The sequence below is a fragment of the Cydia splendana genome, chromosome 5, assembly GCF_910591565.1.
Source record: "Cydia splendana chromosome 5, ilCydSple1.2, whole genome shotgun sequence".
Taxonomy (NCBI): Eukaryota; Metazoa; Arthropoda; class Insecta; order Lepidoptera; family Tortricidae; genus Cydia; species Cydia splendana.
The window spans coordinates 7,234,035-7,250,203 of NC_085964.1; the positions used below are offsets into that span (position 1 = coordinate 7,234,035).

A 16,169-nucleotide genomic window follows, 5' to 3' on the forward strand; every position below is an offset into this window, starting at 1 on the left:
GTTGGCGATGAATAGCGCTCCCTATTGCTTCTTGGTGGTTACTGGCTGGAGACCGAGTGAAATACGCGTAATAAACGTCAAAACCATTTCGATCGTTAATTTTGGGCTCATAGCTTCGTGGACTTATATGTTAAGAAATAAAATGTTTTTAATGTATAAACACAAGGTTTTACGTGCGTATGAATTATCCCGATACTAAGAATTACTTTACTAGGCTATGGCTTTGGGTTTCCGAAAGTTAAGACAGTCGTTGTTTATCAATACTTTACCCCGGCTTTTAGCAGGACTGTTGTTTATTTACGTTTATTGTGAATATCTCATATATTATGTAGTTCAAATTCAGGTACTCGATTATTACTCTTGTGTTGGTTTACCTCATGTTATTTGCTAGTGTACTAGGTAATTTCTCCTTTTTCAGTGCGGCTTTCCTACGTTAGACAAAATGTCTAATGTCCAGCCAGTATATGCCATGATATTTGCTGATCCGCACCTGCTGGGTCGCAATGCGCACTGGTTGGATAAATGGCGACGGGAATGGCAGATGCATCGCGCCTTTCAAACTGCTATGACCTTACATAGGCCAGAAATTGTGTTTGTTTTAGGTAGGCAATTAACTTAATATTTTATTTTACTTATGATTATTATTTTTTTAATTTTTGCTAATACGCATCTTGTTTCATTTTTTTTTAATCACAATTTAGGTATGTATAGTTGGTCAAGCAGATCTTGTCAGTATGTTGTCAGTAGAAAAAGGCGGCAAATTTGAAAAATGTAGGCGCGATTGGGATATCGTCTCATAGAAAAATTGAATTTCGGGCCTTTTTCTACTGACAAGATTTGCTTGACCATCTATATATACCTACACCTAATATGTCCATATATTTTTTCTATAATATAGGTACCTACCTATATCAATTAGACTAGATTGGACCTATGCATTTAATTTCAGGTGATCTGTTTGATGAAGGTGATAAGTGTTCAGAAAAGGACTTCAATGAATATGTGCAAAGATTTCATGAATTATTTAAAGTTCCTGATGGGACATCTTTGTATGCTGTTGCGGGAAATCATGATGTTGGGTTTCATTACAAGTATGTATCATCTTAAGTACTTGTGTTTGTTACTAGATACCTAATATAAGGTAAAGCTAATATAAGGTAGGCAATAGGTACCTAATTGTGTCTGTTTTCTGACCAATTTAACATTATTAACACTTTCAGTGCCAAGCCCAATAGTCGGGATCATTTTGTATTGAAAATGGGGCGCTTGGCACTGAAATATTGTTAATACATTATTTAAAAAGTTGATATTTATATACCCCTACTTTTCCTGTATGTTTATGAGACCTGCAATATATTTAAAAGTAGGCTGTATGATTTTTATTGGTAGTTTCTTACTGTAATCTAATTGTGCAGTTTTTTAAATTTGAATAGGGTACAGTCACCATACTTTTGTAGATATAAGAAAATAGTTCCAATCTTAGCACACAAAGCTCCAGTGTGAAATGCTATTAATATATTGGCGTGATTTCGAATTTATATGTCACAGTGCACAGCAAAACTCAAATCTGTTTACTCTCCTTATTTCCTGACACTGCAACCCTTTGTGGCTCTAGGCTGTGTGGTGTTAAGGAAAATGTGCTGCATACGCATTTGGTGTGCACTTGCATTTTAAATATTAAAAAGTAAATTAATTTTGTATCAAACAGAAACGTCTGTGAACAATGCTATTAAGCTTAGTATACTGTTGTGGGATGGTGGTGTGGTGGTGGTGGGATGGGTGGATGAGGTCTTGGTAGTTCAGATGGCAGATCACTGGGCTAGTGATACAGTGGTCGTGAGTTGAAGTCTCACCCAGGACAGTAAATTTTTCCACCTTTAAATTTATTATGAGTTAAAACTCAAAAAAAATAATGTGTTGGCAGAATAACTCCACAACTCTCAGGGCGCTGGGAGCGGCGCATGCGCGCGCCGCCCGTGCGCCTGCTGAGCGTGCGCGGCGCGCACTTCGTGTTGCTCAACTCCATGGCGCTGCAGGGCGACGGCTGCGAGCTGTGCGCACGTGCCGACGCTGAGATACATGACATCGCAGGTACTAGGCAGCCTTGAAAATGTAAATGAAAATGTATTTATTTGGTTAAATAGTTCGTTTGGATGATACAAGTAATAGACTCTCCTAGTAAGTTTAGTATAGTACCACAAGCAGAGATGTACGAGGATGCGTGGCGAGGGATGTGCCCGTTAAGAACCAATAGAATCTCTTTATTTACCTATCCTCGCTCAGTGCAGCTCTGGTCGTCTATTCTCTATTGGTTCTTAACAAACACAACCCTCGCTACGCATCCTCGCACATCTCTGGTGGAAACGCAGCCTAAACTTTGGGCTAGGTAAAAAAATACTAGGATCTTAATTATTACAGGATCAAGGATGAGCTATATTTTATAAATGACATCATGATATGTAGCTTTCTAAGTAAAGCAATCTTTGGTGCTTACAGATATCCTCAAGTGCAGCAGTGGGTCAAAATTATGCAAAGGGAAGAAGAAACTAGAAAAGTACAGTAGACCCATATTGATTCAGGTATATGTTATATTATTATTATTTATTATATATGTTATTACTAAACACATCTTTTATACTTCAAACTTTATTCTGGCTGGGCTTTACTAGATAGAATATCTAATTAAATAAGTAGGTGTCTACCTAATAACACGACGCGTAAAACAAGCTGAGAATTAATTATAGTGTCGAGAGAAAGAAGCATACCGTAGGCACACTGTCATACTTATTACAACACTTTTATGCTCAATTTCAAATATAATATCCTATCGCATTTTTTTTTGAAATGCATGAAAACAGTGCGCCCCGAAAGGTTAATCACAGTTTATATTTTCAGCACTTCCCCCTATACAGGGCATCCGACAGCCAATGCACGGAGCCCGACGCTGCTCCCTTACCAGAGAGGGACAGCCTGTTCATCGAACGAAGGGATTGCCTGTCGAAGGAATCCACGGAGTATTTAGTGGAGAGTCTGCACCCGCGGCTCGCGTTCGGTGCTCATACGCATCATAGTTGCGCGCTTCGGCACAGCTTCGTACCTACGCCGGATCACAAGATCGAGTTTGTGGAATACACTGTTCCCTCGTTCTCGTGGAGGAATAGATTGGATCCTAAATATTACTTGGTAAGTTTTATGGAGTTGTCTTCACAATTTTAATTTAGTGGAAAGTATGCAACCGCGGCTCGCACTTGGTGCGCTTACGCAAAATACGCGCCCTTACACATAAAATTACTTGGGGAGCATCCATTAATCACGTCATACGTTTTCGGCTAGTTTTTTTGGGTAGTGTGTTTCACACTACCCGCGAAAACTTTTACTAAGCAAGAGAAAACAGTCGTCCGCCCGCGAAGAACAAACGCTACTCGTTTCTAGCTGCCTATTACAAAGACGACCATTACGTATCCCCAAACTGTCAGTAGGTGGGTACATCTTGTGTGAGTTCTTGTGTCTTTTTAGTAATTATCATAAAATTCATAAATCATTTATTACGAACCATGGTACATAGTTGTTACAATTGAATTATAGGAACACATGCCACCCTAAAAAGGGTATTGCAAATATTCTTCTAAATAGTCCACACCCACAGACTCCGTTCTATGAACTATGTGCTATACCCATTGTAGTAGGTAAGTAATTCTAATAGATAGCAGTCGGATGGTCACTGTAGGTCATCTTGGTTATGCTACGAGACCTATACCTAATGTCTGATATGAAGGCTTTTTGTGAGGGGGCAGGTGATGGAGCCTCACATGGGATGATGCCGATGATGGTAAATCAAAGGCAGGATCCAGGACGAGTGGGTATTTATTAATTGAAATAAAAAGGCACCTGTAACAATATACAGGCCAAGGGTTAGCCCTGCGATGCAGTTACACACATGTATAAAACACTTTCGTAAATTACTTAGATATTACAAAAACTTACAATTAATGTGCCTTTATCTGGTGTGGGTTTATCTGGAGTTGGGCTTGGCAATAGGTAATCGTGCGCACTGTTCACTGCAGTGACCAGTGCACTTTTCATATTGTATTAACTGTTTGGATCACATTTGCAATAAAATAGAACTTAGAAAACTATGTAAGAAGTACAGTCGGTTAAAATAAAACTGTGTTTATCGATCAAAGTGGATCGAACTGAAAATAAAATAATTGAATGGAATTTGGAGTAGGATTTGAATTTGAAAAGGGAATTTAGAATTTGTATGGTGCCAGAAATAGTATGAAGGTTGATAGTGTAACGTTTCGTTACACGCACCGTTACACTTTTATGACGCCATTTGTTTATAATATCAATAAAAACACATTATCTAGAACTTCATGAGATTTTACGAGTTACGTGACTTAACGCCTTCTCATCGTTATCAATCGTTGTACCTCAGTTATCGTAATTTAGTAATGAAATGACAATATAACTTTAATTTTAATTGCTTTTCTCATGTGAATCGCTCATTTCATAACGTGAATAGTAGTTTCATGTATTGCATAATACAAGGAAATTATTCTAATTCATCAAAATCATTTACGCGAAGTCGGGTTTGGGAAAAGTTGTTCAGATAACCTACAGGAGTCATATAAGTACATAACCTATGTATTCATATACCTGTTTAATTGATGAGAATGTGAATTAATTTATATCTTTATTTGCTCTTTAGCATATGATCTCATCAATTCAAATTCATTTCAAATGTACCTAACAAACGAGTACCTAATTATAAAATCAGCAGTATTTTTGAACTGTGGCAGTAGTTAATTATTTGACGTCATTTAGGTACTTTTTTAGATGACGTACCTACATTGATTGAAGTTAATGTGCTTAAATGAGATTCATGTATCAAGAATGTAGCGTCCGTCTACCTACTGTAATTTGGACATCAAGTATGGCGCTCCCATATATGTATTACCACTGGTCGAAGTTGAATGTAATAATTTCGCTTCGCTCTCTCGTTAGATAAGGTTGTTAAGGTTTGTTTTATAATGCAGGTGACCATCAGCCCCGACGAGGCTCGGGTGTCCAAGTGCGAGTTGCCGCGCGAATGGACACTTCAGGTCACCGCGGTAACACTCCTCGCTGCGCTCCTACTGTACCTGAGATACTCCAATACCAGGCGAAAAGACTTCAACTATAATAAGCATTTGTAAGTTTCATTTAAAGAAATGATTAAGTTTTTCTAGGTTTCCTTACGCATTTGGTTCTTCATTTCCGATTACTGATAATTTCGCAGGGTCATCTATTTTGTAGCCTAAATGTAAGATGCCATTTATGTGGAAAACTATTAAATTATTGGCACTAAAAAGGGCACTCACCTGTCATTCGCTGCTATTTGTGTAGGTAGGCAATAATGCACCACTGCTGGCGGAATAAGGCTATTTTGTAGAAAAGCTACAATTGCTGCCTAAATGGGTTGTCTATTGTTTGTCCGAAAATTATATAAAATAATACTCATATGCCCGAATTTTATTTGCCCGAATTTCATTTGCCCGAATTGTTTGTTTACCATAAAAATGATGTGACATACTCTTTGTTTACCCGATTATTAGATTCCAGAACGTACGAGTGCCATACGTGTTGTTGTCCATATTATTAATTGTAATAATATTATTTAATAGAATATTTAAACCTCACCTAACCCACTTTTCCAGTAGTATTTCTTTTCTGTAAGGGTCGCAGTTCAAACCTAACCTAACCCATTTTTCTAGTAGCATTTGGTTTCTGTAAGGGTCAAACCTAACCTAACCTACTTTTCTAGTAGCATTTATTTTCTGTGTGGGGTGCAGTTCAAACCTAACCTAACCCACTTTTCCAGTAGTATTTCTTTTCTGTAAGGGTCGCAGTTCAAACCTAACCTAACCCATTTTTCTGATAGCATTTCTTTTCTGTAAGGGTCGCAGTTTAAACCTAACCTAACCTACTTTTCTAGTAGCATTTATTTTCTGTGTGGGGTGCAGTTCAAACCTAACCTAACCCACTTTTCCAATAGCATTTCTTTTCTGTAAGGGTCGCAGTTCTAACCTAACCTAACCCATTTTTCTAGTAGCATTTGGTTTCTGTAAGGGTCGCAGTTCAAACCTAACCTAACCCACTTTTCCATTAGCATTACTTTTCTGTAAGGGTCGCAGTTCAAACCTAACCTAACCCATTTTTCTAGTAGCATTTGGTTTCTGTAAAAAAAATATATTATGGCTAGTGATAATTATGGCTTACAATGATGATGACAAATGATATTATTTAAATTGATTTTATGGGAAACAAAGTTTCTGGCACGTGACTAATATAGTAAACAATAAGTATTGCATATGTAATTATGGGAAACAATATAATGGCTGTTGACTATTATGGCAAATGAAATTCTGGCAAGTGGGTGTATACCGCCTAAATGAGGTTGTTGTACTTGTTGTAGATGGCAATCATTGGTGGGTGGGATTTTAGTCCACCACCACCACGAATCCGGTTTTGGGCATTTCTATTTAAAGTTGTATCAAAAATGTTTGTGTTAGAATAGGGGGTATTACTGCAATGTTCTGCCGCCAGAGTGCAGCACTAAGCTAGCGGTTTGTTAACAAATTGTGAAAATGTTTTTTTTTTTATATAAGTAATTTCTAACCAGAATCACGAGCTTTTTCCATTTTACTGAGAAAAAAAGTGGCCCCAAAATTTTTGGTCCACTTGGTTACGGTTTTCAATATAACCTTCTTTAGGTCTAAATTCAATACAGAGATGTATTGCGACTTAACACCTTTCTGAATAAAAATGCTATTGTAGTTAGTTTTATTGCTTTTTACTATGAAACCGTCCTACAAACAATACTTTTATGACCGTATCTGTACAGAACACTGCGAGTCCTTCTCACACATGATTGTATTAATTGTTTTTTGTTTTCCTGAAATCTTATGAGGAATCTGACTTAGCAACTAAGATAATTGATAAGTAAGCACTTTTCAAACATACATGTTTTTCTGACTTATCGGACGTTATGTGGTGACATCATGGTTGTTTAGAGTATTTTTCTTATTTGGTTTTGATAAGGAAATTTTATGCCCTGGCAACTGTGATTGTGGTTTCTATACATTTATAACAAACATACTTTCTATGAAATCCAAGTTATAGCGTGGTCCTATTTTTTCACTTATGACTAGTTATGACCAATGGCTGACACTATAATTCCACTGTCTGTCACCTATTAAAAGTGAGAACTGATGGAACAGTGACTAATATTGGGACAATCGTTAAATATCAAAATAAACAGAACTAAATCGCGCGGTTGCAAATAAGGACAGATTTAAAAAAATATTAGATTAGTGCACAAGGTTTTCTGAAAGTCAGAAAAAGTTAAAGTTGCCCATTCGAGTTTAAGTCTAACGGTCGACATCGTCTGATTGATATTTGCATAGCAACGTCTTTCGAGCGGCACATAATAATATTATGTGTTTATGTTATGCCTTAGTCGTAGATAAGGGATGAACTTACAATATAGGGTCTAGAATCAGTGCCAAGCCAACAACACGTATTAGGGATGTTGACAAAATGTTGGAGTGAATATGCGTATTAACATGCTATGTTGACGCATGTTGACGTTAATGCCATTTCATTTTACTATATTTTTATGAAGATAAAGTTTCTATATGTGACGCAACTCCGTTAAATCAAAACAAAAGTAAAAACCGACCAAGAGCATGTTGGGACATGCTCAATGTAGGGTTCCGTTAGTTACCCGTACCGTAGTTAGTTAATAAGTATCATGTACATTACAAGTAAAACGGTGTACTTACCTTCGCAGCGCTTTGTGATAACTCGAAAACGGCTTAACTGATCATGTTCGCTATAGTTTTTCTTGAATGTCACTTTGTTAAGCTCTATTTTCACAATTTTTTCCCTATTTTTTGGATTCAGCGATACACCAAACCATACGGTCGAAGCGAAAAAAGAAACATCCCCACTATACATGTAGGGAGGGGCGGTAACATATTTTTTTTCTAGCATGATCACGGAGCAAAGCCTCGGACGGACCGACAGACAGATAGACGAATATGGCAAAACTATAATATAACGGTTCCTAGTGTCTTGGCTTGAGGAAAAACAGCTGTCTTAACTACATATGTTTCATTTTATTTTACAGTGTCACTTTTTTTGTTTAATTAGTATCATTAAACAACATATTGTTATAAATATGAACACGTGTCAATGTCTCTATTAAAAGATAATCTCGCTTGGTTACAGGTCGGGGAAGAAGGTGTAGCAGAAAAACAAGGTAATATTATATTAGTTATCTTTATTTAAGTATTTAAACATAAAACAATAAACATTTACTTAAGTCGGATCTTTTTGGTTTTGATTAAGATGACCCAACATACCTCATGAGATTAAATTATAATATGGAAAGTAAACAAATGACTGGCACCTTTTACTGATATGTCGAACCTACAGTGACATAAAGCATTACACAGAGTAAACTGATGTAAGCAAGCGAGTATTTGACGACATTTTCGCGAAATGGTATAAATCTACGGGCTGTAAAATGAAGTAGCTTTTTCGATGAACTATATATGTATTGTATTATTATATGTTCTTCAAAATGGAGTGTCTAGGTTTCAAAGGTCGGAACGCGCATTTACATTCCCTGGAAATGCAGGCGTCGATAGGCTATGGTGACCACTTACCACCAGGCGAGATGTTGTTTGTCACCGAAGTTTCATAAAAATCCAGTTTACGCTCATCAAAAATAAAAAAGGCCGAAATTACTTAACACTTCGCGTTCTCTTAGTGATATAATTATTTTACATATCGGTTTATCATAGGTTGATTTGAAGGTACATGCATAACGAACTTTGGAAACGAGTTATCGTTGTGACCATGAACTGTCACTTAGTTAATATCGCGTACAGTCGCGGTCACTTACATCGGAACACAGCTATCTAAAACGTCTGCCGACAAATAGTTTTCAGAATTTTCTTCCTTTTATTGTTGCTTTTCTCGTGGCCTAACCTTGGTTGGTCTCTAAGAAGCTTTTGATCCTGGACCGATGGATTCGATTGGCATAAAAAAATACGATTTAGTAGAGACAAAATCAGACAGACAGAGGACTGTATATGTTTTCCAAGATGTGTAAAATTGTAAATCATCGTTAATAGTCAAAAGTTTGGGAATGTTTCCTTAGTTAGACCATTTTCGCGTAGCAGCATGGGACTAGGTAGGTAGGTAGCTGCCCTCAGTGCCCCATTAAAAAATCATCCTTTTATCTTACTACACTAGGTAGTTAGGTACTAACATAAGTTAGACGGGCCAGAAGTTTAAATATTTTTAACAAACTCTACATATTCTCCCGAAAATTAAGTTATGTTCAGATCATTTTGAACACGTCGCCCGCGACAGACCGTCTGGCAGCTAAGCATAAAATTATGTGTAGCTGTGTAGGCTAGTATAGAAACCAGCAAGTGCAACCTCCTCAATATAATTTATTAAGTATACCCCAATCGGTCATCTGAATATTTAACTTTTCGGATAAACGTAATGTACCTACTTATATTGCTAGAAAAGTAAAGATACATATGTACAAAATAGGCTTGTTGAACTGCTAGCCATATAACAATGTAATAAAGTCTATATTAGCCGTTTTAGTTGATATATCATTTATATCGATAGGGGTCATCCATTAATTACGTCACACGTTTAGGGGGAGGGAGGGGGTCAAGAAAATGTGACATATTGTGACATGGGGGAGGGGGGAGACACAAACTTTGTGACGTCACTTTAACTTCATCAGTAACCGAATTTTTTTTTTAAATTATTTTATTCGCTGTACATTTAAATAACAAGTTTTTAAAACGATAAGTAATCGTTTTTATTCTTTTAATTTTCTTTCCTAAGCAGTTTTGGGTTATAAAATTACTAATATTTATATCGTCAAAAATATTTTGATAAAATATTAATAATACTTAGGTACTTACTTAATTCGATTTGGCGATTTCGTAGAAAAAATGTGACGTCACACTAGGGGGGAGGGGTTTGCCAAATGTGACCAAGTGTGACAAGGGGGGGGGGGGAGGGGTCAAAAAACCTAGAAATTCGTGTGACGTAATTAATGGATGACCCCATAGGTGGCGTTACATAATTATAACGGTACTCGTTTGTGTTGTGAATCTTATTATCTTGTTTAACGCCGTAAAAAGTTCAATTTGCCGAACTTCTTTGTTTGATTGTAATAATTGAGCCTCATATCGCTTGCCCGCTTCCTTAATTTTTAAGCAGGCCACTGACGAGCCTTCCAAATGGATGCCGTTACAATGGTTTCATCCAAATGGACGGCATCCTAATATTAAACATTGTACGTTTTACATTCACGGACCGATTTTGGATTGCAGCCACGCTATTTGGACTGTTGGATGGCTCGTCAGTGGCCACCTTTAGGCTCCCGTAGATATTACTATTTAAAACGTTGTCAAAAACTGAAATACATTTGTCTACTTACTTACGTAAGTGCTGCGAAAATACCGTCAACCGGGGTAAATAGGGATGGCTGGGGTGAATAGGGACAAAATTTAGAATGTTATTTACCTGACAATTTCATAAAATATACCCACACAAATTGTATCATTCGATCGAATATAATAGTAGATTTGGTATCATACAATTTGTGTGGGTAGTTATTAAGAAATTGTCCGGTAAATCACATTTTAAGTTCTGTCCCTATTCACCCCAGCCATCCCTATTCACCCCAGTTGACTGTTCAACGTATCTGTAAAAATCCCTTTTTAAATCCGCCTATTGTGACGGACGGGCAACTACAGAAGTGCGGAATCCTACTGAGTATAGCCCGACATACTATTAGCGGGTTTTTAGTGTTCCGTGCAAAACTTTGTTCACGGAACACTTATTGGATCACTTCGGTCTTGCAAGGACGACACGAGAAGACTAGTGGAGCCCACGAGACAATCCTTTCACTTGAATTTTAAACCCTTTTGTCCTCATTATCACACAAGTAGATAGGTAGTACATTACGTAGGAGAAATCCTGGAAAATTTTAAGTGGTTGGGCATACAGAGGACAATAAGCGTAGCTATCAGTCTCCTAAAGGATGGACTGATTGACATAAACATGAGATTAAGCATACTTGGAAGACAAACTATCCAGTGATTGTGAACGATCCTCAATCATAATGCGAAGGAAAAGAGGGAGAGAGAAAGTTAACCGATAGTCGGATTAATATTTTTTTCCTTCTATGGTGGACTGTAACTTAGGTAGTACTTGAAAGTCCAATGCCCGTAGCATCACCTGGATATACCTATATATAATTAACGGCCTCCTAGCCTAGTCGGTAGTGACCCTGCCTACGAAGCAGGAGGTCCCGAGTTCTAATCCCGGTAAGGGCATTTATTTGTGTGTTTATCACAAATATTTGTTCCTGAGTTATGGATGTTTTTTATGTAGGTATATAAGTATTTATACATGTGTGTATATTATATAATTCGTCGGGTGACAAGCAAAAGTCACTAAGTACCACCACAAGTTCATAGCCATAGTGAACCATGTTAGTACTAAAAGAAGGTCGATTTTTGTTAAAATTTTTTTTAGTAATTAGTGACTTTTGCTTGTCACCTGACGATATATCGTCGTCTAGTACCCACAACGCAAGCCTTATTGAGCTTACTGTGGGACTAAGTCGATCTGTGTAAAATTGTCCTATAGTATTTATTTATAATTGATTTTTTTAAGGTCCCGAGTTGTGTTCCGAATTTTAGGAACATATCTTAAGAAACAATCAAGACTACTTAAAAATGCAAGTATAACTACCAGGAAAGTGATGTAGAAATAAAACTGTATTATTAAATATAGTAAAGTTTATTATAATTATTAAATCTAATAGGAACTTGAAACAGAAGGCTACAAATAAAATAAAGAATAAATGCAAGAAAAAGTTAACAGTCGACTAAATGTAACTGAAATAATACTGAATACAAATTAAAGGGGATTCTACTAAACTAATTTAAAGTAAATAAATGCAATCACTTAAATTCAATACTTAAAAAATATCTTACTGACAATCACATACAGGCAGACCAGCAGGCAGATTCATGTCTCTAAGGGCCTCTATCCTCAAAGCCACTCTTATCATGTTATTTAATATGCTGTCTGTATAGTGAAAGGTTAATATTATAATAATTAACAGCTATAAATTTGTTACAAGGCGATAAGTAAATAGCCTGTGTATTATATTAATTGTTTAACCTTAACTTTTGTCATTACATCCTACATTCAACCGTACTTTGAACTAGATAATGCACAAACGTTTGGCGGTAAATTCCAACGCCTCCTTTATAGGGGTTTTTCATACGAGATGAGAAGCCGATGAAAAGAAATTTCTCGCTCTGTCCCGGTTGAAAAAGGAGTATCTGCGATCGATCTTGATTAGTCGAGGCAGTTGTGACTAACGGCTGATGTAGATCCGACGTAGGTATGTTTAGTCCGGTATGTCGCTGAGGCGGATGCCTCCAGGGCGGCGGTACATGCGCTCGCTCATCGGCAGCTCGCCGATGAGGAACCGGTCTAGCGCCTTGGCGGCCATGCGCGAATGCCCGGAACTGCGGAACGCCGTGCTGGCGTCTTGGCCAGCGTACTCGAGCATTATGTCGCCTCCACCGGGATGCTGCAACAAGGAGAGAAAACGTTATGTAACTGTAACTGCTATCTAATATCATCATAATAAACATGGCAAATGGTTGAAGCTGGAATAGTTGCTTGTCACTTCCGCTAAAATAAACGCAACTGGAGATTTGAATGAAATCCGCAGACTGCCGAAACAAATAGGGTTCTAAACATAGTTTTAATTTTAAGTCTTGCAATAATGACTGAAGTTGAAACTCACCTCATCAATGAAGGTAGTGATGTCGTAGACGCGGTCGTAGATGACGACCCAACAATCACGCGGGGTGTCGTGCTGGCTGACCTCCGCGAGGGTGATGAGGCGGTCTTTCGGCTCCTCCTGGGGCTCCTGCCAGTCCTCGGGCTCGGCCTTCACCCAGGGGTTCACCAGACGCAGTGCGGCCATAGTGAGCGCCATCAGATCCAGATCTTTGTTCTGCGGCACGGCCAGCGGAGCGGACGAAAGGCTCATTTCAGGAGCAGTTTGCACCGTTGCCATGTTGATTCTTCTTCTTTAAACTTTCAAAAGAAACTTCTTTAAATTTCTGCGTGAGTCTTTAAAGCTTTCAAGCGTTGATGTCTTCAGGCGGACTAGATGCGAATGAACACCGGTGTCTCGCTTGTCTGTAAAAGAATTAAGAAACCTTATAAGTACAATTTTCACTTCATGTTAGGGTTGTCGGCTATTTGTAATGTATAAGAGTTAGAAATTCTTTACAAGTATGTTACCTATGCAAGTAAAGTTTTTATTGAATTTCTAATAAACTTTACTGTTAAAATGTCATTTTTGTTTGGCAATGTAAGATGTTTAGTGTTGGAAATAAGTAGAGATGTAGATATATCCAATTGGCAGCCCTATTCAATGCAACAGAGCGTGAATAGTTACGTTTTACTGGATACAGTTACTTGTATAGAATTACACGGCTAATGCTCGGACATGGAATTCGCAACACTATTTCTTGGCAATCATTAGATGATAATTTGAGGAAGTTTTTCTATAAAAATGGTAAAAGAGCTTTTTATCGGAAACAATGCCTACTGTTTGACATTATCAGTAGTGACGCAAATGAAACTTCACGATAATTCTGTGACATGGGGTTGACCTTTCGTTATCATTAGTAAGTAGTAAATTAGGCACTTTTTGCACATTAAAAAAATGAATGGAATGTACAATAACTGTATTTAATTGGACTTATAATTATTCATTCTGAATAAAATGGAAAACTTTGTAGTACCTAGGTAGGAATAGCCTTTGAAATCTAGATTAATACAGTGAACTAATCAGTAACATAATTATCTAATGTTTATTGCAGATCAATACCCTGACCTAGTCTCAGCACCCTTATCGAATGATATTATAATAATCAGTTTATGTAAACATAATATTTACCTTCTAATCAATGCACTTGCGATCCGTTTGCTATCTCTGTTGCTGCTCGAAGCGCGGAGAATGGCAGTCGCACCAATTGTCACTTTTCCACCACTGTTCGTAATCAGGTTGTTTATTTACACAAGATTCAGGATGATGCATGAGAGCGTAGATCATTGCCACCAGTTAATATAGACGTGTCATTTATCAGTAGCGATCAGTGAATGAGTGTGAGCGGGCGGCGCGCAGCTTATATAGGTAGCGGCGGCAGAGGCGCACGCGCCGCGATCTGATGTAATAATCCGTTATCTTGCCGCGTGCCCGCCCTCTCTAGCGCCGCCCGCCGCCGCCGCCGGAATAGTATCAGCTTCATCCCCTGTAATGCTGATTAGTCAACTGTAATGCATTTATTATGAAATATTTAGAAGTATGTCATATAATTATTGTTTTTAGTAATAATAGAATTACGCTAACTGTTAAGTATTGTTTAATTAGGAGCTTCAGCCGGGCTAGCACATGATTGGCGCGACAGTATCTCGCCGCTAGATAGACTACCCGTCCCTCTTTAATTAATACAGTTAGAAAGAGACGGGTAGTCTATCTCGCGGCGAGATAATGTCGCGCCAATCATGTGCTTGGCCTACAGGCAATCAAAAACGGACTGACGGCAGAGTACACTATAGCTCTTTTGGATATTTAGTTAGATAGCGTTCAGTATTAATATTGTAGTGTAGACCAATGTCTTGTGAATCGCATCATAGTGAGCTGAGATTACAGTACGTACCAATCTAAAAGTCGGCAGCAGAACTAGAAAGACTTTGTGGTTTAGAAATAGTACATCGGCTGTTAATGGTGCTTCAATATTAGAGAAACAAATGGCTACTGGCTTTACTGAAATATACTTATGTACATACATACATATTTTATCTACGTTTGTTAAAGGATAACTTCCATATCTTTACAGTAACTCGAGGAATTCGATTATTGATATACATGTAGGCGTAGTGTTCGTATTGTACACGACATAAATACATTAGTCGGTCGTGACGTATTCGGTGAACGAACCCGCCCTCGCGGATCGCGCGGTGATCTAACGTCAACTTATTCTTATCTATTTATCATTAATAAATATTCGGATAAACAAGGTGTCGTCACTTCCTATCAAAGTTTTCCTAAAGATCGAGTATGGAATAGTCGGCTAAAAATCCCCATTAAGTATGTTTTCCAAGAAGTCCACCGTCATGATAATTTCCATTCGGAGATAGATAAAAAAATAAATAAATCGCATGTTATTCTAGTCTAACTTGTTCCCTATTATACATTCTGATCATCTGATGCAAACTGTTTTCGCGATTTCATTCTAATTTTAAAGCTAAAAATCGAATTGTGCATTAATTGGCATCAATGGAGACGGATGACGCAATGACGTAGAAAAGTTACTACGCGCGCTCGCGAACCGGGCGCGACGTTGGCTGCGTCGGCATTTATGTGCAATTGTGCATTGACTGCTGAGTGGCGTCCTTTGAGGAATCACTTAACAGTATCTAATAATTACTTACATGGTAAGGATCGGACATCCTGAGTTAATTTGTAGAGGTGGTCATATGAGGTGGAAGGACGTGGTAGAGCCACAAGCCGCGACAACGTTCGTTATAGGTAGATACACGGATATGACGGATATAGGTTAAATACAAATATTTTTCTGAATCAGTTACTAACTAAACTGAACTGTCTCGGTCTAGTAACTAATGAACGTAGGTATCAATTTCTTTTTACCACTCCAGCTCGGAAGGGCTTACTTTACACTTCAAAAACTTATAGCAAAGTTGCATTTTATTCACATGTGAGGCAAAGTAATCAAATGCATATTTTGAGTTGTTTTCTTATGTTTGCAGGTAGAATTGACTTTTAAATGATGATTTTGGATGATAAATATTTATTAACATTCATTTGGATTTGATTTGGTTGGATTTTGTTTGATATTTTACATTTAATATTTGCTTCGGGTTGGTGTGGTGAAAAATTTTGTGTTTCACTCGGGGGCAAATTTTGTTTAACCCTTGTGCTTTGAAACCCTCGCAACGCTCAAGATTCCATTTTTCAAACC

General features: G+C 37.7%; 2 protein-coding genes across 2 annotated transcripts; one reads left to right on the top strand and one right to left on the bottom strand.

Moving 5' to 3' along the window:
- Window positions 1-52: 52 nt before the first annotated feature.
- LOC134791092 (metallophosphoesterase 1 homolog) lies at window positions 53-5,280 on the top strand. Its single transcript, XM_063762121.1, has 7 exons — window positions 53-343; window positions 419-602; window positions 950-1,091; window positions 1,925-2,091; window positions 2,497-2,579; window positions 2,896-3,183; window positions 5,040-5,280. The coding sequence occupies exons 1-7, from the start codon at window positions 218-220 to the stop codon at window positions 5,196-5,198; spliced, it is 1,149 nt and encodes a 382-aa protein (XP_063618191.1). The 5' UTR covers window positions 53-217; the 3' UTR covers window positions 5,199-5,280.
- Window positions 5,281-11,924: 6,644 nt separating this feature from the next.
- LOC134791093 (uncharacterized) lies at window positions 11,925-14,402 on the bottom strand. The gene is made up of 3 exons (XM_063762123.1): window positions 14,084-14,402; window positions 12,917-13,317; window positions 11,925-12,697 (listed from the first exon to the last, which is right to left on the bottom strand). The coding sequence occupies exons 2-3, from the start codon at window positions 13,190-13,192 to the stop codon at window positions 12,512-12,514; spliced, it is 462 nt and encodes a 153-aa protein (XP_063618193.1). The 5' UTR covers window positions 13,193-13,317; window positions 14,084-14,402; the 3' UTR covers window positions 11,925-12,511.
- Between the last annotated feature and the right edge of the window lie 1,767 nt (window positions 14,403-16,169).

What these genes read in the sequence shown, in the direction of transcription:
- LOC134791092 (XM_063762121.1), top strand. Translation starts at nt 218, where the DNA reads ATGGCTTTGGGTTTCCGAAAGTTAAGACAGTCGTTGTTTATCAATACT. An exon ending in GATGTTGGGTTTCATTACAA is followed by an intron (nt 1,092 to 1,924) that starts GTATGTATCATC and finishes ATGTGTTGGCAG; the next exon opens with AATAACTCCACAACTCTCAG. An exon ending in TGAGATACATGACATCGCAG is followed by an intron (nt 2,092 to 2,496) that starts GTACTAGGCAGC and finishes TGGTGCTTACAG; the next exon opens with ATATCCTCAAGTGCAGCAGT.
- LOC134791093 (XM_063762123.1), bottom strand. Translation starts at nt 13,192, where the DNA reads ATGGCAACGGTGCAAACTGCTCCTGAAATGAGCCTTTCGTCCGCTCCG. An exon ending in TCACTACCTTCATTGATGAG is followed by an intron (nt 12,698 to 12,916) that starts GTGAGTTTCAAC and finishes TCCTTGTTGCAG; the next exon opens with CATCCCGGTGGAGGCGACAT.